Raw genomic sequence first — 21,089 nt, 5'->3', positions numbered from 1 at the left:
CCTGACGCGGTTCCTCATGGAATGCCACCCGTCAGCTCCTGTCCTACCGCCTACTTCTTTGATCGTATCCCTTCCTAAAACCCGTTGTGTTGAATCCCCGGAGCGGCATCCTTTCCTGTACTCCCAAACTCTGCTTGTCAATTTTTGTGCTCATTCCGGGGACCTGTCCTCTTCTTGTTCCACCACTCCCCAACCGGCGGAAGCCTCAACGCCAAACTGCTCACCACTACACTCACCGAAGATAGGGCCATCGCCGCGCTGGCCCACACGGGACCCAGCTTCCACCCCATGCCCTCCTTTCCATTCAAATCCCCTAGTCTGAAGAACACGCCTGCCGCCACCGGCACCAAGAGTACGTTATACATCGCTGCCCAGACGAAGTTCCATTTCACCCGGCTGAAGACCCGTTTGGATAGACTGACCAGGGTGAGGAGGGTGTTGAGGTCGTTATTAAGGAGAATGAACGAGGATGTACTGATGGCAATGTCGGAGCCGGACGAGAGGGCGATAGAAACGTCGGAGGCGGAAGGCGACGATTTTTCTCCCTTGTCTCTTCTCTTTATTTTTGGTCATGTTTGCTCCCGGTGGTTGTTGCTGTAGTTCCTTGATGTAGGCTGCTTTGTCGATCGGCATTACACCAGCGCGAATGTTGGCAGATGGAATCCCAAGTTGGGAGGCGATGGCGAGCGCGGTTCTGGGGTTATCCCCTGTGCACATGTGGACTTGGAGATTGTGACGCTGGCGAAGGGTGGAGAGGACCGACTGAGCGGATGGACGGATGGGGTCCGAGATTGCGAAGACGGCGATGGGTTGGAAGCTGGCTGGGAAGCTTGGTGAGAAGCTTTTGCTGTTGGTGGGAGCCTGGCGAAGATAGAAGATTGCCGTAGATTGACCTCGAGACTGAAACTTGTTGAGAACTGCTTCCAGGTACATGTTGGGTTTGTCTCCCCTTTCGTTGTCATCTTGCAGCGATGAGAGTAGTCTCTGGTTGCCAATTGCGGCGCTGTAAACCGTCATGTCCTGGTGATTTGGCTCCCAGACCGTGAATCTTCCCCGCATGCCCTGGCCAGGGATTTCCGTGATATCGCAACCCATGATATCAACGTTCTTGATATCCTCCGCAGCGCAGTATCCCGCTATCGCTTTGGCAATCGGATGCGTGCTCGAATCCTCCAGGGCCCTGGAGAGCGCGAAGACCAGTGCCTGATCTTTAACTTCCCCATGCCCACCACTGAGCATTTCATAATCAGTCACCTTCATCTGCCCTTCGGTCAAGGTGCCAGTCTTGTCAAAGACGATCGTGTCCAATTTGCTAGCTTCTTGAAAAGCTTCGCCGCCTCCTCGAACCAGAATCCCATGCTTGGCTGCCAACCCCCCACCGACAAACAATGCTGTCGGTGCTGCCAGGCCGAGACCACAAGGACATGCCACGACGAAGACGGCAATTGCGAACTCCAAGCTCCAGAATGGCCAACCACCTTGCGCATTGGTCAGATACCTTGCAGGCAGTGCACCTGACATACCCAACGTTAACCAGACAATGAAGGTAACGATAGCGGTGAGAGTTATGACGGGCACAAAATAGCCTGTGATGGTATCGGCGATTCGCTCGATAGGAGCTCTTTTGCTCTGACCTTCTCTCACCAAGGCAACAATCTGGTCCAGCATTGATGTTCCTCCAGTACCTGTAACTGTTATATCAACTGGCTGAGATATGTTGACCGAGCCAGTGAAAACTTGGTCACCCGCCACTTTCTGTACTGGCTTGGATTCGCCAGTGAGAGAGGATTCGTCAAAGAGGAAAGTTCCGCCTGAACTCACGATACCATCTGTGGGTGGAGAGGCACCATGGACGACTCGGACATTGTCCCCCACTTCAAGCATATCAACTTGCACATGTTGGGATGCTTCCGACCCAGCAGTTTCAAGCTCTGAATTTCCATTCGAAGCTGGCTCAAGAAGAATGGCTTCGTCAGGTTGAAGTTTGCCCAGCATAGCAACAGCGTCTCCTGTCTTGGCTTTGCTGTAAGCTTCGAGATATTTGCCAATCAGAATGAAGAACGACAAGAAAGTGACCGAGTCAAAATATGTACTTGACTGGCCTCGCATCGCATGCTGTGGATGAGTACGAGCATCCAAGATAAGAACGGCAACAGAAGAGAAATATGCCACGGAGGTTCCTGCAGATATCAGTAAGTTCATGCTGCCAAAGCGGTAGAAGCGTCTCAAAATTGGAACTGTGCTCCCTGGTCGCCACAGTGCTCTGAGTTCTTTGATCGCACGGGTGTGAAAATAGTCTGCGCCAAAGAACATGACTGGAGTAGTCATGATGAACAGTGCCCATTCGGTGCGAGAGACGTTGCCAACCCAGACTGGCTCCTCAAACCACATCTTGGTAGGATCACTTTTCGAAACCAGACTCATGTAGATGACGCCAATGATCAGACTGGGTATCGCAACAAGAAAGGTGAAGAGCAGCCGGAAGAGGATACGCCTTTTTTCGTGGCGCTGCATGGCTCGAGACCGTTCTTCAATAGTTGGTGGATGCCATATCTTGGCCGAAAAGGCTTCATTGGTGTTTGAAATGGTATTCATGATCTTGCGGATAGTAAGCTGCGGAGGTGATGGAGTGTATCGGATTCGAATCTTTGGATCCTGCAAACTCAAGGGCTTCTCAATCACGATCGCATCTACAAATGCGTTGTTAAGAGCGCTTATAATATCCTCGGGGCAGTGTTCGCAATACATGCCTTCAACAACAATGGTGACGGTTCGGTCTGATATGGCTTCGTTGGCGGGCTGTAGAATGCCACACGCTTTCAGCTCGACCACAGCAGCATCATAACCAAGATCATCGATCTTTTGCAAAATTTTGTCGATATTCTGCCTCCCTTCGAAAGTGATTTTTCCACTGTTACCGACCAAATCAATGCTGGTTTCATGTACGAAGGATAGTGCTTGAAGGCCCTCGGTGATTGTGCCTACACATGATCCACAGGTCATGCCCTCCAGGCTGAGAGAGGCTACGAACTTGTATGGTACAAGTCTGGAGCTGCTTGCCATGCCATGTGGCTTGATCTCATTGACTGACGTTTCGTACCCAGCATCTTGAATGCAGCTGACGATCTTGTCACTGTTCTCCTTGGGCCCATGATAGGTTGTTTTGCCTGAGTTGGTCAATAGATTGATGTTGACATCCGTAACGAAATCCAAGGCTTCCAGTTTATTGGTGATGGACCCACTGCAGGATGCGCAGGTCATACCTTCAATACTCAGGGACACAACATACTCAGCAATTTCTTGTCCATGTGACTGTTCAGCATCGACGTTGTTCAGATCGCTCACTCCTATAGACGCAGCTCCATCTACAAGTGCTTTCGAAAGGGCTTGCTTCTCCACATCAGCCAGTAGCCCTTTTATTCTAGATGCTGCCCACACATTTGATTTCATGCTTTGATTGGCTGTCTCGGCGCGACATGCATTGCAGTTCTCGATGTGCTTCCGCTGAGTCTTGGACCCAAACAGAGGCCAGCTATAAAATAGCGATTGCTTGAACCGTGTTCCAGCAGTTTCGCGGTCACAGATAGTCCTACCCTCGCCATCGAACGTTTTGATGTGTTGAATCTCAAACGCCCCCTTTTCAAGCTCTTGAATTGCTGCATGGGCAGTTTTTGCGCGACGATGGTACAGTCGGATTTCTTGACTGAGGATGGAGATGGTGACTTGAACAATGTCGCTCAAGGAGCGTAGGATGTCTTCGGCATAGGAGACACATGAGGGGCAGTGGATGTTGTTGACGAGCAGGATGGAGGTGTAGAGGTCGGACTGCGGGTTTTCCATGTTGCAAACGAAACGGAGCTAGCCGGTGTGACCAGCGACGCTCCACTGGGACTCAGCAGCCAACGGATGATAAAGATGTGTTTGCAGACTGTAGCAATCAATAGTAGTGTAGGAAACAAAAACGAGTTGCAAGGAAGGAGACCAAGGTGTACTAAGTACTGGATAGTGAACAGAAAACACGCTGGGAGAGGGGAAAAGGAGAGAAGAGTATAAAAAACATGGCCAGGCCCCTGAAATAGAAAAGCAGGCATGATTAGGAATCGATTTGAGCAGATTCTGCGTATTCTGGCTGATAAGGGTGCCATTGGGTGTTTGTCAGGAGACATGATGATGGTTCTGCGAGACTTGTGCGTGAAAATCTGTCTATTTCCGGCCAGGAAGACCTGCCAAGACGACCTATGCACCCCACACTCGAGTCGCCGGTTTTGTATTACCGTCCTTAGTGCCAGACCCAAGTACAACGCACTACGGATGCAGGCTCTGCAGTTTTGCTGTACTACAGTAAGGTTCCGAAGTTCGGATATCCTCTCATCTCAGGATACACACAGCAACGCTCGAAGGAATCGGCACGGAACGTTTCTACCCTGTTTCTACCCTGTTTCTATCCTGTTTCTATCCTGTTTCTATCCTGTTTCTATCCTGTTTCTATCCTGGTACGCATTGAGGACACTGCATCGAATACGGGTTTAGGCCCTCAACCGGCGTCGCCCTCAGCAGAGAGCGATTGTGCTCCTCGTTGAACCTACCTAGTATCTGCTACTTCTCGCGTCGTCCTGATTCTACCCACAGCCTGGTCAGTCTGATTGGCAGCATCGAGATTGGATGGCCTTTCGCCGGCAAATTCGACCATCCCGACACCAGTAGCTGTCACTGTCTGACCGGCCACCTATTGACTGATATGGTTTCGCACATCTTCAAATTTCTTCTTCCGGTCGATCACTAGCACACCATCCTTGCTATATTTCGCATCTGTGTACAGTTCTGTCCCGAACGGGATGTCTAAAGCATTGGCCGTCTTCTCCATTTTAGTTCCAACCACGCCCGAACACTGATATGCCATTCAGAACGTCCCGTGCGGTAGCGAAAGCTGCCGCACAATCTCGACACGTTATGCCAGAGTGGACACTGCATTCACGTGTCGCAAGGGAACGTCTTCAAAGGCGGAGATATCCACGCGGGTGCCCTGGTAGATTGTGATGGCTATCAGTCCTTCGGCAAAAATCTCCATTTCCCCTCTGCCGAAATCTTGCAGATCTAGCAGACCGGGATGAGCGCCGACTTTTGGTGTTCTACTCTTTGCAGCTTTTCACGGTCTTCGTCATGATATTAGCCGCAGAAAGCATCGAGGATAATCCAGACTCACCATGCATGGAGAATGCAGGCTATATCGCATGATCAATCTAGGCAAAAGTTCCAAATCTGTATCGAGAAGGTGTGAGCTCAACTTCTCACGTCTTGGCACAACGGACAGCTTCCTCAAGATCCACATTTATCAATACTCTATGTTTGATAGCACGCATGCTGATCTACTAGACGAGCATGAAGCATTTAAGCCTCATATGTGTGAAAGGTAAAATGATTGACACCTGGAACAAATATCTCTAGGACTTCTCCGCGCCGCCTTGCTACCAGCTTTTCGATACATGCCAATTCCCCTCACCTGGCGACTGGGTACCGCGCAGCCCCACCAATCGTCTCATCATGATACGAAGTTAGCATCGATAGCACAGAAGGTCGTATTTGATACTGGTAGATATCATGCCACCTCCTCTCCGACGACGCTACGAGTGGCAGACATGGTCAGATATGGAGAAGCTCAGAACTCTGCTCGCTGCCAATCCAGGCAGAATCGCAGCGTGATTCTGCAGGATCGCAAAGAGTCTGAACATTCATATTGTGCTATTTCCACTGATGCTGATGCAGCATCTGACCATCTTTACTGCGGCGGATGAATCAATTCTTCTATCTGGTCCAGAGGTTAAAGCCCGTTCAGATGGTGAACAGATTGTGAAGATTGCCAAATCACGGAGTGTAGATGTCATTAGCACGGGATATGGCCTTCTCTCCGAAAATGCAGAGTTCGCTCGACAAGTCTCTGCAGCTGGGATGGTCTGACTCGGCCGTGTCCAGAGTCCATGGGGCTGTTTGGGATCAAGTATATGGCAAGGGAAATGACTGTCAACGCCGGTGTCCCTATATGCCTGGTACCAAATGACTCGGTGCGTCTGAAGATGAATCCCTGCAAGGAACTACCAAGCTAGGCTTCCCAATCATGTTGGAAGTAGCTGTAGAAGGTGGTGTAATGGATCTACTTACTAATACTTAGCAAATGAGCTCAGGGTGTCTCTCAGAATTGTTCAATCCAGTGGAGAGACACTCTTCAAGAATTCTGGTTTGTTCATCGAGCGCAACTATCCTTGAAGTGACATATCGATATTCAAGTCCTCGGTAATGGTCAAGGTAAAAGCTATTCATTTCAGCGAAAGAGAATGCAAAGTCATTGAGGAATGGCCAATTCCATCTGTGGAGAAACATTCAGGTTTGAGAGCCAAGCTAAGGTCTGCAGCTGTTCGGCTCACAGATATTATCGAGTACGGCTCTGCTGGCACCATCGAGTACATCGTGGACGAAGAAACTGCACTGAACAATTGCCTCAAGTCGAGCATGGCGGCGCAAAGCTTTGCTACAGTATTGACTCGGTGAAACTGATGCTGAAACAAGCCGATGCTCAATTGTCCGCGCAAGAAGGATTACAGGTGTCTTATCTGACAGTCAAGGCTTAGCCATCGGGTGTCGAGTGTTTGCTGAAAATCCTGCTCGCAGTTATGCTCCGTCTCCCGGCAGGCTCCAGCACGTAAAATGGAGCGAGGTAGCTGGTGCAAGGATCGATACATGGGCTCATACTGGCACGAAGACCTCTTCCTACTACGATCCACTGATTGCCAATGTCATGTACCATGCTTCGAACCCGGAGGAGACAATCAACAGATTACACGAAATCTTGAGAGACTCCAAAATTTGTGGCCTTCCAATAAACCTTGGTTTTCTACCCAAAGTTCTTTTGCATCTCTATTCAAACCTGGGAAGACATTGACCAAGTTCATCTCCAAATTCAAGCATGCAACAGCGGCAATCAATGTTCTCGCTGGAGGTGGTTTTACTCGGATCAAAGACTGGCCTGGCAGACCGACTATTGGCAGAGCTTTCGGTCATAGTGGACCGGTGGATCCCCTAGCTTTTCGAATTGCTAATTCACTAGTAGGGAGCTCAGTCGGTATGGAAGGATTCTAGATCACTCTGAGTGACCTAGACCTTTCACTTTCTGGGTGCTGCTATCGTTCACTTTATGGTGCAGAAATGGAAGCCAAGCTCGGCGGGAAACCATTTCCCTTGTGGAGAAGGGCTCATGTCAAAGCCGGGCAACGATTGACGATTGTCAAGACTATTTGGGGTGGCTGCCGCTCGTATCGTGCTGAGTATAGCAGAATGGGTTCGGATCCAAAGCAACAGCATCAACTACAAGCGTCGGAGGATATCAAGAACAAGAACTCGCGTCCGGCGACCATCTGATTCCGGTGGCTGACTTACCTAGAATCGAAGAAGATCTTAAGCTTCCTGATCGTCTTATTCCTCAAATGCCCGATTCGCTAGGATCTATTTGCCATGCCTGGTCCCTACGATGAAGGCCATCTACTTTCCGAAGATATTAACATACTCTACAACACGGAGTACGAGGTTGGGGCAGATGAAAGCTGGGAACACCATTAGATTTCCCCGGGTGTCTCTCACTGCCGCCAATGCCAAGCATCGCAGAGTGCAAGAACTCCCCCCTTTCGTCGATAATTGGTGTAGGGGGAGAGCGACGTTCGAAGACGCTTTTTCACTGAGGTACTCAGGTCTGCCACCCTCCGTTGGAACCGGAACTTGGGGCTCAGCCATTGTCCATCAAATCCAGGAAAAGGGAAACCAGCCACTAGTATCCTACCGCCAAGGCGGAGACGACTTCTTCCTCGTTGACTACGGCCATGGTGCATTCGACCTCAGCTACCACTACCGCGCCGTAGCGCTCTATCAAAAGCTCCACGAAGCCTCTGGGGACATCACCTTTACCCCTAGCCTATACACGGGGATGACATGCGGTAATTCCCTATTTCTCACTACGATGACTTTAAAATCCCCCGCCAAAAGCTCCTCAACCATTTTCCCCTACTCAAAGCCGAACCAGGGGAACTCAGCACCGCCAAGATGCCTAGCCACAAATTTTGCTTCCGTTGATCTTCTCAAGCGAGAAGCAAAAAGCTAGCATATAGCGATACATCGAAACCCGACGTCCTTACGTATCGTATCTGTCGGACACGATGGACTTGATCGCTAAGAACAATGCCTTCACGCAGCAGCAATCCGAGACGTCTTCGTCAATGCCAGCCTCATGATGGTGGTAATGGGGTTCTTCACCGCGCTGCCGCTTTGCTAGCCTATCGACCTGCGCCAGAGCATGAACTGTCCGAAGATGAACCCAAGTCGCGTCTTCACGCCTGAAGGGCATGTGAGTTGGGGCGGCAGCTGCATCGGGATGTACAGTGTCGAATCTCCAGGTGGGTATATGCCGAGTGAGATGTCTATGCCCGGTGTGGATATTCTGTGGTCAAATGGGTGGTATCCGTTCGAGAAGCCTAGACTTTTTGAGGATTTCGATCAGATTATCTTTCATGAGGTTCCGGGAACGAATATGAGCGGTTGATAAAGAATGAGAGATCCGGGTATGAGCGGGAGGAGGGCGTGTTTACTCTACAGGAACACAATCAGTTGCTTAAGGAAACAAGCGAGGGGATGCAGGAGATCAGGAGGAGGCAGAGGGAGACGCAGGCTAGGATGGATGAGGTGGAGAGGAAGACGTTGAAGATGTGGAGTAACGAGAAGGAGAAGGGGAAGCTGAGTGGCGATTTGGGAGAGGAGCTGTTGAATGGTAGGCTTCTTCTGAGGGTCTGGAAGGCTCCAGGTGTTGATGATGCTAGATCCGGATGTTACGGCTAGTAAGGCGCCGTGGAATGCTGATGTGTGGAAGGTCGAGAGTAATGAGTTTCAGAAAGAGCAGATTGTAGCAGTTCTGGTGGCTTTAAAGCTGGAGACACCCGTCCGAGGCGAAGTTGAGGGAAGCGGGGTGGATAAAGTGCTGGTGAAGCCGAATGATGTTGCAGAGGCGGGGAGGCCTCTAATTAGTCATTGTAAGGGCAACGAAGAGCTGAATGCGATATTGAGATGGCAGACCCTGGACCCATTGAAAGCGCTAGGTATCTCCTCCGTTCCCGTCACATCAATAACCTTCGGAGGGCCCTCCCCCACCTTAGCCTCCCACTTCCCCCCAAAGAAATGATGGCGTCCGCCCGGACTCGCTTTACTTCCGCCAATCAGCAGTACCACCCTCATCCTGGCGCTGGTTTATCAGCCGCCCGCCGCCACGGCGCTGCATCTGCCGCCTGTGCCGCCTTGGAATGGTGGCGTCAATGGTGGAGAAAAAGAAACGACGCACCAAAATGGCGGGTTCTTTACGCGGCGAGCCGGGGCAGTGATGTAGGAGGATCACCGAGCTACTTTAGAAGCGGGAATTTTGTTCCTGCTGGTAACTATTTGTTGATCGATCCAGAAGAGGTCGTTCGTCATCATTCGGCCCTTGGCGTCGTGGCTGATATCAGTTGGTGTACGAGAAGATACAAGGGCTCTGGAAGGAGGAGAGCATTGGCGAGGCCGGTTCGGCTGTGGTCGTGGAGGAGAAGAGTCAGCATTTTTGGCAGCATGTAGGAGCTTGATCATGATTCATGTGAGCGGTAGCGGAAAGGGGATCTCTGTGTACTTGGTGCGGGAGAGGGATGTCGATGAACTCAAGTAAGCGCAGCTGGTAATAAATTGAAAATCATCAAAGCCATGGGTTTTTAGTCAACATTTTCTTGTATGTATTAGGAAGCATTGTGAGGACCAGACCTGCACTTCTCTCGTCTTGCTAGTGGAACTGGGCACGGTGGTATTATGCCTTAGGCCACGGTCAGGCCATTAAGCTAATGTCAAGTTCGGAGTATCATCTCCTGCTCTTCTTCGGGGGATTGTAGGGCCATCAGAGGCGGGAAACAGAGCCTCATGCCATTTGGCTTCGAGGTCGCAAGGCTGCTTCTCGCTCTGCCAGCCACTTCAACCTCATCACAGAAACGAGTCACTAATTTCGCCGCGGTCCATTTCAGACACCCAGAAACCCTGATCGCGGATTCGAAGTTTTCGAGATCGAAACGGTGAGGTCTCAGCTTAGGCTTCTATTTCAAAACGGTCAGCATGGCCTATGAAGCTCGCATTACGATGACGACGTAAAGGAGGGTTTGGATCAAACATTTCAAGACATTCAGCAAGCAACCTTGTCAGCAGAGGCAGTATTGAAAAGGGTACTAGAGAGGAAAGCTTCCCGACCATTTATGGAGTGCCATCAGAGACGATTGTCGGTTGAACATACAGGACAAGTCAAGCGGCGAATTTCCGATTCCTCCAAAGTTTTAGATCTCGTGCATACGAAGGATGCCGCGCCTTCTTACACGAAGCTGGATAGAAATCTGTTCTCGATTTCTACCATTGTTGAATTTTCCGTTTCTGAGAACATCCGGATTAAAGGGAATTCTTAAGTTGCTGTTGTTAGAGGATGTAGCAAATAGCGTACGGAGATACCAATTGAATTGATTGAGTTACTCCTATCAAGAGGAGCATTTGCTCACACTAATAGCTATAGAAGCGCGTTACTGCAACAGCTCAGAAACAGCATTTGGCGTTCAATTCGTATAGCAATGCTCACTGCCATAAATAACAGGGCGTAAAAGTTACAAGAGCGTTTCGTGCGTTTCGCATGCGGGGACCCCTGTATCATCCTGCTAATACGTAACAGATACGTATCGTATGCGCAGGGATTCTGACAGCTGTGGTCTGTTCCTTCCCAGGTCCTGCAGCGAGGAAGTAATAAACCGTTGCAATCAAGCAGGATCACTAGAAGGCTACTACGTAGTAGTAAATATCAATCCTAGAAACATTTCATAGGGTGGCAACAATATCACCGAACTGAATGCAAGCATCAATGCATGGGCTGTAATTGATAGTGTGCATTAAAGAACCCCGGCTAGCAGGTTACAATCCGGTTATTGAAAGTGATTCCCAACTACGTTCTAAGGAGGGGAGCTTACATAGTAAATATTGTGAGGCTGGCACTAGTATCAATTTGTTACTATACAGCGCCACAATTTTTATTCCCCGATGTACACCTTCGGCATTTGCGTACAGCGATCTTATCGTATGAAGATGCGGAACTTGAAAAGCTTGCTTGTGCAAGTATTAGACAGAGTAATAGAATGCTTAGGGATACTTTATAATGAGATTTGAGTTATTCAGAACCATATACAATTGCATGTGCATTCTCACATTGCTTGTAAAGAAGTAGTTACGATACAAACTTACTAGCGCCAGCCAAACTAACATTTATGCTTCCCCCTGTACGGAGTAGCCGCTCAGGCCGAGGCCATTGACAGAATTGGTGTCACTTTTCTGCACAGAGATTATGTGCCAAGAGTGACACCAATTCTGTCAATGGCCTCGGCCCGAGCGCCTAGAAAAACCGGCTGTGCTTGCCCCCTAAAGTAGCTGTGCGTTCTTTTGGTCTTTTGAGGAGCTGGGAAATACTACGTACGTAGTAGCCTCAGCCACGCCTCCTCGGAACAACGTACCAGGCTCCAATGCGGCTGTGCCCGATAGAACAAGGCTGCAAATGATATGATAGATAAGTACTGACTAACATTCCTATCGCTGTCTCCCATTCTCAATGTTTTCTACTAAGTATTGGCCATGGAAGTTGCCGGAACTGTCGTCGGTGTTGTTGGACTGCTTGCCGCTTTTAAAGGGGCCATCGACGGGTACCTTCTGATTGAGCAACTCTTTCGTCGGGATGGCGGATTACAGGATCGTGCAATTCACTTTGAGCGCATAAGGAAAAAGCTAGAGATATGGGGCACCGATTTCAATGTTGATAGCAGTTGCCCTGATAAGGATTGCTTGTTCAACTACGAGTCACATGAAAATCAGGCAACGATCTTGAAGATACTGGAGCGCACCACTCAGCATTTGGGAGCCGCCGAGAAGCAACTGAGGAGACACACTAGGGAAGAAGGGAAGATGAAGCCGTGGAAATCTCGCATTTTCAAAAGCAATGATGACTGTAAGAAACGGACAACCTGGGCTGTTAAAGACAAGCAGCTGCTGGACGAAATTATCGAACAGCTGAATAAACACCTCCAGAATCTGTTGGAATGTACGAAAGAGGTGTCAGTTCTGCAGGAAGATGGCTGGAAAGGTCAAACTGGCAGTTTGACAACAATCGACGAGACGAAAGCCCATATCGAAGCTCGAAATTCCAAACAAGAAGGAACTTGCCAGTGGATCTTTCAACGACCTGAATACAAAGACTGGGTGTCGGGAACAGCGACAAACCTGTTGTGGATAGATGCCACTCGTGAGTCCGCTTGAACGCTGCCCAAAATGAATTTTAACTCGACTTGATAGCTGGCAATGGCAAGACGGTCCTCGCGTGAGCTGAATCCTTTGCATGGGGGCCTATTCTGCTGGAACTAACCTATTTGCACAGTTCCGCGGTGATTGACGAGCTCAGGAGACTCGCAATGCAACCAAAAGCAAACACAGGTCTTGCTTATTTCTACTGCGATTACAAGGACAGCATGAGACAGAGTCTGTCAGAACTTTTTGGATGCATGACAGCCCAATTGGCACAGCAAAACTTGGCTGTCCGCCATGCAGTGTGGGAGTATCTCGCATCGTTTCAGAAGTCGTACCTCGAAGCTCGGTCTGTGGACTATAAGGAGCTCGCAAAGATCACGATCAAGACATGCGAGAAGTTCAAACATATTTACTTGGTGATAGATGCTGCGGATGAGTTCCTTCCTCCTAGCAAGCCCAAAGAGAGCAGTCATGGCGATTGGAGCCATCGCAAAGCCCTGCTGGAGACCCTCATACACTTGCAGAAGGATGGAAAAGGTAAAATCAAGGTTCTTATCACAAGCCGTCCTACCATGGAAATCCAGTCAGCTCTGAGAGAAGTGTCGAGGATTTCAATATCTAGCGAGTCAAACTCTGAGGACATTGAACTCTACGTCCGTGCAAAGCTGGAGAAAGAGATGGAGAACAACACAGAATGGGGAGAGAAATTGATGGCGGGTGAGCAACAAAGTCCTACTATCAAATCCTGCATTGTATCCAAACTTGTTGAAAAGGTGAATGGAATGTAAGTCTACCAGATATCCGGCCCCATGATACTCTGCTCATCAAGATGTCGTGCTTAGGTTTCTCTTTGCTACACTACAACTCCAAATATTACTTGGTTCTGATAGCAGTGAAGATGTGTTGACCATCCTTGAGGAGTTACCACCTAACATAAATCAGACGTGGGAACGATTGTTATTGGACATTGACGCTGCCCAGAACCTTCCAAGAGACCGCGAGACCGTCAAGAAGATATTACAATGGCTTGTAGCAGCTGCTCGACCATTGACACTGGATGAGATCAGAGCTGCAATAGCAGTGCAAAAGTATGAAGCGAACATAGAATTGGGCAACAAGCTGCACGATCCTCAGTGGCTCTTCAAGCTCTGTGGACCACTTGTCCGCATGAGCTCCGATCAGACTCCTGACAAGCAAGAGCTCTCTTTGGCCCATTTCTCACTGAAGGAATTCTTGCTCTCTGGATATCTCCAAAACAGTGCAGAGGCTGCTGTTCGGAAGTACAATATCGTGCTTTCTGACGCTAATGCTTATCTCGCCATGGTCTCTCTCACCTACTTATCTTCACGAGAACTAGCACACCCGTACCACAATCGACAAGAGCTTGACAAATTGCGACAAGACCACAAGCTTCTTGACTACTCGACGCTTCATGGTGGCATGCACCTTAGATCACTTGATCGTACAGACGACAAGTTGAGCGAACTTCTAAAGGGCCTCCTCATTCCAGAGGTGACTTGGCAGGACCTAAGGAGTCAATATAATAGACCAAACGACCCCTTCAAGGTTACATTCACTGCCTTTCTGCCATCTGAGGAAAATGATTTTACACATTGGCCACGGAATGCTTGCATCTCGATCGAAGAGGAGCTTTCAGAAGCTGTTGCGAAAGACGTTGCGACCCGTCTGGGAGGACAGTTGATGAGGTCGATTCAAGGTCGTCCCAATTGCAAATCGTTCTTGCAGCTTTTCCGCATTTTGAGCGATCCTACAAGAAAGGACCACCCGGTCAACATAACGCCTTTGTACTACGCCTCGCTGTTTGGATGGAGGTCAGGAGTCGAGAAACTTTTGCAGCTGAACGAAGACCGAGCTACTACCACTGACCTCAATCACGCTCTACGTGCTGCAGCTGTTGGAGGCTTCCCCGAAATCATCGAGATGCTGTGTAAAGCTGGAGCAGACGTCAAAGCGCAGATGGTACCACTTGGTAGCCCACTCCAATCAGCTACTTTCTGCGGCCAGAAGGAGGCGGTTCAAAAACTACTGGGTCTTGGCGCTAAGCCCAACGAGGATAATTTCTATTACAGACCTGGTGGGACCATCGGTAGTAGCCTGCAAGGGGCTGCCATGAGCGGTGATACAGACCTTGTACAGCTTCTGGTCGATGGGGGAGCGGATATCAATTGCAATGACGGCTGGCTTGGTACTGCTCTCCAGGCAGTGCTGGAAGGAGGCAAGCAAGAGATGGCGATGTTCTTGATTAATCACAAGGACTTCAATCCAAATGTGACGGGAGGTTACTATGGGAGCGCTTCTCGGATCATCTGCCTCCAAGCGGAGCGATCAATGAACAACTTACTGACAGCAATTTTCGATTGGGGTGGCTCTCCCTCTGAACGTGTCGGGCCGTACGGCAGCCTTTTGGAAATCGCAAGCCACTTTGGCCACCTCGAAAAAGTTAAACTCCTTCTCAATCGAAAAGCACAACTGGACGGCGCCTCCATGGGACAGTTTGGGAACGCCATTCACGCTGCCGCCATGCATGGCGACGAACAAACAATCCGTCTGCTTCTTGACCATGGCGCGGATCCCAATTGTCCCGGCCGCTGGCTGGGGAACGACTTCGCTCAAACCATTCCTGGTCAGCCAGAGTATGGCAAGTGCCTGAAACTACAACAAGGCGAAGGCTTCCTGGCGTATGACCACTCATTCGTTACTAAAGCCTTCTTTGCACCGTCACTGAATGCTGCAATGCGGCTCCGTCAGGTTGATCATAACAAAATCTTTATGCTCTTCGAGAACGAGCCCACACACCATAATGGACACCTGGGCAATCCATTGCAAGCTGCGGCCTTCCGCGGCCACGCCGATGTGTTGAGATTGCTGATCGCAAGGGGAGCCAGGGTGAACGACAAGGGCGGATTCTTCGGAACGGCTTGCAGGCTGCTGTGTCTCAGGGGCATCTCGAAGCCGTCTGTACTCTCCTTGAGAGCGGCGCCGATCCCAACACTGCTGCGGCAGGACACTACGGAACAGCTCTCGCCGCAGCGACTGCATTGAGGTTCGAGGAGATCGTTCAAGCCTTGTTGGATAATGGCGCGAATCACAACATCCTCGACGAACATGGCTGGGGTGCGAACACATGGTGCACGCTGCATAATTGGACGCTGCCGGACGCGCGAATTCAAGAACGACTCGAGAAAGAGTGCAAATCTCCTGGCGCGTGGAGCCTGACAGAACGATCACCCAACTTACATATCGACAACAGTGGATGTGGTATGCGGTTTTTGAACGAGCCGTTGAATCTCTTGGGTAAGATAAACGGGATCCTTCTTCGGGTGGCAAGCAGGAATCTAACCTGTCCCAGTGAGTGGCTCGCACTTCTCAGTCGGGGCTACTATTCTCGCAAACCACCCAATCTCTCCATATGGGGATTTCTACTTCGAGGTGAAGATTGAGGATCAAGGAAGTAATCAGTACGTGATCATAACCCCAATATCAGGGCATCTCTTGGCATACATTCGCTTGAAAACACACTGATACCGTCCCTACAGAGTCATCGCCATCGGCCTCAGCGAGAAAGACGTTCCTACTTTCAAGCTTCCCGGCCATGCAGCACCGAGCTGGGGCTTCCGCGGCGATGACGGCGGCTGCTTCGAGCACAAACCCAAAGAAGGACTGGCATGGCCCCACGGCGCGAGCTGGGGATATCATGGCGATGACGGACACTGTTATGCTGAAGACCAAGAGCGGACGCTTGGATGGCCGAAGTTTGGAACGGGAGACACGGTGGGCTGTGGTGTTGGTTGGCGAGAAAGAGAGAACGGGGAGAGTGTAGTGTTCTTTACGCTAAACGGGATGAGGCTTGGTACGTTGCTTTTCTTAGTGCATGCAAGGAGGAAGATATCGGGTTGGGAGAACTTTGGCTGACTTTTTGGTTTTCAACAGAACCGAACTTACTGATCTCGCGGAGGAGAGTATATCCTGCGGTGGGGCTGCAGTCGAAGGGGGCGGCTGTGCGTGCGAATTTTGGGGTACAGGCTTTTCAGTATAATGCCATAGGAGATGGTGGTTGGGAGAGTGACAGGGTGAAGGGGTTTGAAGAGCTGGAGATTTTGTAAGATGGGTAGATATGCTTGAAGGGGTTTTATGTTGTGCGGATATGGCAGTGGGTTGTGACATAATGGGCCGGAGATTATGGAGTACGGGGGGCCAGCAACCGGACTAGGACAAGAAAGAAATACTAAGGAGAGTATTAGACTTGTAAGAGTTAAGCAAATGATGAAGTCGAGAGGATGACAACCGTGATAGCGAGGACAATGACTAAAAAAGAAGCATTGAGACCTTGTGCTATGACCACATTTTCTAGCGAATTAGGGAAAATATCAGGACGCACAACCTGACAAGTATAACCGGTCAGAGATTGTCTATTCCAATTATCAGAGGACACGAGAGACGGCGCTTAAGCAGAGAATTGTCAGACTGTATGAGCGCCTCTTGGCCGGTTTCTCTACGCGTAATCCCTACGTTCTGCCTGCTTTTGATTGGTCTTTCGGTCCGATTTCTACTGCAGTTTCGCAGCTAATTTCGCCGTACCGTAAGGCGAATTTGTGCGTATATCTACACGCGCTGTCCTTTGATAGATAATACAACGTGCTATGTAGGTCCCCTCATTCTGTATTAGCCTGTTCGACACCATCTCTTCCTCAATCGGGCTGCGTTCGGGACATAAGGACCTTTGGAGAAGCGACCTTACCTTTTGTCTTCTCTCGACCAGCCTTCTTGATCGGCGCAACCATCGCAACGGTATCACGGGTATCAGCTATAGGTATAGACTCCCTGGCTCAGTTTTTGTTGGCTAGATTGCGAATACAAACCCCTGTCTCGGGGTCTCAACGCGGCATAGTACAGCAAAAGCGGAAGTCGGTCAACAGCCACAGTGTATATAGAATTGAAGTATTCGATGTCGTAAGGAACTGGATTGTTGAGATGAAATGCTCTCAATTGCTAGCTAGGGCGATGCTTTCTGCACTTTGCGAGCCTGTATATCATAGCCCAGCTATTGATACTTATGACCGTTTTCTTTTGAACGCAGAACTGATTATGGTTTTTGCTTTCCTAGTCCAAGATTCCGATGCCTCGGATTCCCATGTCTCGGATTCCAACGTCTCAGCTTCTGATATCTCTGCCTCTTCAGGATCTGGTTCTTTCCTTTTCTTTCGAAAGAGCCAATTGAATCTGGTTTCCAGGCTGCCCTCTAGCTGTTAAGGAGCTCGGTCAGTACATTTTCGGAGATAAAGTGGTTGTATATACCCACAGTGTTGCTCCGTTTGAAGATGATCCAGACAGAGAAGGTGAAGGCGGTGACACCACCAGCTAGAACTGGATACCACCACCACGCAGGGTTGTTTGCCACTATATCCACATTCATCCCGAACAAACTCTATTAAGGTTTAATCAGAAATTCTCTTGTCCGATGCATATATTCACTTACCGAAATGAACAACAGAGGGAGGAAAATGAACTGTTGACGTCAGCCCGGACATAGAACAGCCTGAGGGTAAGAAGACTATACCGTTATCCAAGTGAGGCGTTTCAAGCTCCTGTTGGTGGACGTAGATTTCTGCGCCTCTGATATGGAGGTCAAGTTGAATTCCTATATTCGAGATTAGAGTATAGATCACTCAGGAGAGACCATAATTCGATACCAGCTGTATGACGTTTTGGGACAGATCTGTAAGACTTTTCACTTTGTTCTCCCCATTCTTTTCCAAAATCTCTATTTCATCCCGAAACTTATCCATCACCTCTCTTACTTGATCAGAAGGCTGCTCGTAGAGCACTTTCCATGAATCGCTTAAGTATTGTCTGTGGAATGTTTGCAGGGTTTCGAGCTGCTTTTTGAGGTTGTTGTGAAGAGCTTCCAGCAGTTGAACTTCGTTAAGAAGATATCCAATCAGATCAGGATTATTTCCACTTAACTTCACGACTTTGGACCGCTACAGAAAGTTAGTATCCGTTGAACTTACGACAAGCTTTCGTACCAGAGTCAGGAGTCGTCTTTGCATTCCAGCCATATTATCATTCCAGATGTCTTGTAGTTTCTGCACTAGTGGAACGAACAGGTCCGTTGCATATGTTGGTAGTTGTGCGTATTCCGAGGTGCTAAAGTATATTTGAGATTGCAACAGTGGTACATTCACATGTGAGCCGATACTCTTTGACGAAGAACGTCGCATGATCCACATGATTCCTTGATCTACCTCAAGGGACCTCAAGAGTCTCTGCGAAAGCTGGAAACTCTCAGTCCAATCCTCCATGTGTTTCGGTAAGACATGACAAGCAAGACTCAAACCAGATTGTAGAAAGCCTTTAATATGTGGTTAGTGAGCAATCTGATTGCAGACGGTGCATAAAAGGCATCAGGGTGCATCTCTTACAGTCTTTCCCTGAACTCTGTCGGATGGTGGTGGGGCTTGGTGCTGAGTTCAATCGAATTTTCCAATGATGATAGAAGCCGATAAGTTTCGTCCTGTACCACCAACGGCAGTAAGAGCTAAACGGTGTCTGTGAACGCAAGACAGAACCATCCCCAAGAGCACTTCTGAACGTTAGATTGGGGGAGACAGAGGTTGACACAGTCTGATCATCGTAAGTTACTTACAATATTCGCTTTATATTGACTTCGTCTTTGAGGAAGTCGTTCATTTCAATCGTTATCTCCATCGTCTTCACTGGAAGAGGATATGCCAAATTACTAATTTTCCGTTCCAACAAAGTATTTCCAAGATTAATATTGGCCGTCTTACCACCAACGATCTCAATATCAGAAACGTGCTCTAGACTGGAACACTTTCGCCAATCAGAAGCGCTTATTGATGACAGGCCATGTTTGACTTTCGGATAGAGTAAAAGCACTATCTCACGATTTCGAGTGCACATGGCCAACTGGAATGGCGTAGTGTCGCTTAAATCCGGGGTGTCAGGTGAAGCGCCTCTCTCAAGAATATATTTGACCATTTCAAAGTCTTTGTTTCTGACGGCTAAATGGAGAGGTGTTTGGCCAGATTCGTCTTGTGAAATCAAGTGAATATCTGCGCCTGCACAACACAACATCTCCAATAAGGAAAGTTTGTTTGACATAATGCCCAAATGAAGTATAGAGAGCCGATCCACAAGTAGTGGTTGGATGGAGACGTCTGTACCGTGGTCTAAGAGTAGCTTCACAATCTGCTCTGATCTCTGATATAATGCTGCGTGCAGAGCACTGCCATACTGTCCACCCTGAACATTGACATCAGCACCATAGTCCAGAAGTAGCTTCACGATCTGTTCTGATCCTTTATATGCTGCTGCCTGCAGAGAATTGCCATAATCTCCACCCTGAGCATTGACATCGGCACCACGGTCCAGAAGTAGCTTCACAATCTGCTCGTTATTTCTTATTATTGCTGCCTCTAGAGCGTTGACCCGATATTTTGACCGAGCATTGATATCTGCGCCACGGTCCAGAAGTAGTCTCACATCCTCTAATCTTTCATCTGCGGCTGCATCGCATAAAGAGTTGGTAATAGCCTGTTTCGAAGAACTTTCCTCATTGGACTGAACACTAGAGTGCGCGACTGACTGTGAACTCATATCTGCTATATGTTGATGTGTATTCAAGATCTTGATAGAGAGAGAGCTGTGAAATTTGTTCTGCGGTTTTTGTCTCAGTTCTCAGCCGCGCTAACGTCAAGTCCGGTCTCGTGCAACAAAATTGCTTGGCACAACCCCCGCCAGCGCTATATGTGTGTTTCTAACCTGAAAACGTTACTACTAACTTCTGAAAGGGCTAATTGGCCGCGTTTCATATGCGTAATCCCTGCGTTTCTACTGCTTCTAATTAGTCAATTTCCAATGCAATTTCGCTTCTAATTTCGCTGTACAGTAGCCGTGGCCCAATGGGTGGATCCCTAGGGACCCACTCTGCAGGGGGTACCCCCCTGCGAGAGCCAGCGCGCGCAGCGCGTGGCTGCCACCGTAACGCGATTATCACCGTAACGCGTTTTTTGAAGCAGAGCTATATCCCTTGTAGATTCTTGAAGATAGCACCCCCACAACATGCCTATTTCGAATGAAGATATCGACGATTTGGTGGATAAGGCAGTACGAGAGATACTTGCTGAACGAGAGGATGGAGAGCGTTCGAACGTTGCAGCAAAAGCGCGTAAACTTGGGATTCATAAAGATCGTATTCATCGGCGACTTAAGGGCGTAGGGCCTTGTATAACTTGAAAGCCAGTTAATAGCAAGCTGTCAGCTGTACAAGAGGCCTTTCTTTTGCGATATATCCTTTGTTTAGATGAAATTGGGCATTCTATACAATATAATCAAATCAGTAATATAGCAAATGCTATTCTACTAAAGATTATACTATTACTACTCCTGCGCCTTTTATAGGCCAACACTAGGCTCGACGCTTTCTAGATCGATATTCTAAGCTTTATAAAGTAAAATAGAAGCCCTTAGAGCTTAAACAAAAGCTTGCTCATAATTCTGATATAATTTTGAACTAGTTTAAGCGATTTTAAGCGCTTTAAGAGAAGTATTTAGTATAGAAGAAGAATATTTAAAATTTTAACAAAATAAGCTTCTAAATAAGGGTTAGAAAAAATTAATAAATAATTACTACTTTATATAAGAAGAGACATTATATATCTTTTGATAATATT

At 48.6% G+C, this 21,089-nt stretch overlaps 5 protein-coding genes across 5 annotated transcripts; 3 read left to right on the top strand and 2 right to left on the bottom strand.

The window, feature by feature from the left end:
• Window positions 1-450: 450 nt before the first annotated feature.
• Window positions 451-3,840, bottom strand: EPUS_05931 (uncharacterized protein; the record flags this gene model as incomplete). The annotated part of the gene is made up of 1 exon (XM_007806744.1): window positions 451-3,840. One exon carries the CDS (start codon window positions 3,838-3,840, stop codon window positions 451-453), a length of 3,390 nt encoding a protein of 1,129 aa, XP_007804935.1.
• A 3,679-nt stretch (window positions 3,841-7,519) lies between these two features.
• On the top strand, window positions 7,520-8,143 carry EPUS_05930 (uncharacterized protein; the record flags this gene model as incomplete). Its single annotated transcript, XM_007806743.1, has 1 exon — window positions 7,520-8,143. The coding sequence occupies one exon, from the start codon at window positions 7,520-7,522 to the stop codon at window positions 8,141-8,143; it is 624 nt and encodes a 207-aa protein (XP_007804934.1).
• Window positions 8,144-8,350: 207 nt separating this feature from the next.
• Window positions 8,351-9,214, top strand: EPUS_05929 (uncharacterized protein; the record flags this gene model as incomplete). The annotated part of the gene is made up of 3 exons (XM_007806742.1): window positions 8,351-8,435; window positions 8,555-8,806; window positions 8,856-9,214. 3 exons carry the CDS (start codon window positions 8,351-8,353, stop codon window positions 9,212-9,214), a joined length of 696 nt encoding a protein of 231 aa, XP_007804933.1.
• Window positions 9,215-11,706: 2,492 nt separating this feature from the next.
• On the top strand, window positions 11,707-16,496 carry EPUS_05928 (uncharacterized protein; the record flags this gene model as incomplete). The annotated part of the gene is made up of 8 exons (XM_007806741.1): window positions 11,707-12,370; window positions 12,421-12,445; window positions 12,503-13,156; window positions 13,215-15,279; window positions 15,333-15,687; window positions 15,743-15,851; window positions 15,930-16,243; window positions 16,324-16,496. 8 exons carry the CDS (start codon window positions 11,707-11,709, stop codon window positions 16,494-16,496), a joined length of 4,359 nt encoding a protein of 1,452 aa, XP_007804932.1.
• A 1,072-nt stretch (window positions 16,497-17,568) lies between these two features.
• Window positions 17,569-20,013, bottom strand: EPUS_05927 (uncharacterized protein; the record flags this gene model as incomplete). The annotated part of the gene is made up of 8 exons (XM_007806740.1): window positions 17,569-17,636; window positions 17,689-17,818; window positions 17,870-17,899; window positions 17,951-18,031; window positions 18,084-18,374; window positions 18,420-18,745; window positions 18,816-18,976; window positions 19,040-20,013. The coding sequence occupies 8 exons, from the start codon at window positions 20,011-20,013 to the stop codon at window positions 17,569-17,571; spliced, it is 2,061 nt and encodes a 686-aa protein (XP_007804931.1).
• Window positions 20,014-21,089: the final 1,076 nt, after the last annotated feature.

This window comes from Endocarpon pusillum (genome assembly GCF_000464535.1).
Source record: "Endocarpon pusillum Z07020 unplaced genomic scaffold scaffold587, whole genome shotgun sequence".
In the NCBI taxonomy this organism is placed as follows: Eukaryota; Fungi; Ascomycota; class Eurotiomycetes; order Verrucariales; family Verrucariaceae; genus Endocarpon; species Endocarpon pusillum.
Note: the sequence above shows the minus strand (reverse complement) of the source record. Positions and strands in the feature narration are given on the sequence as shown.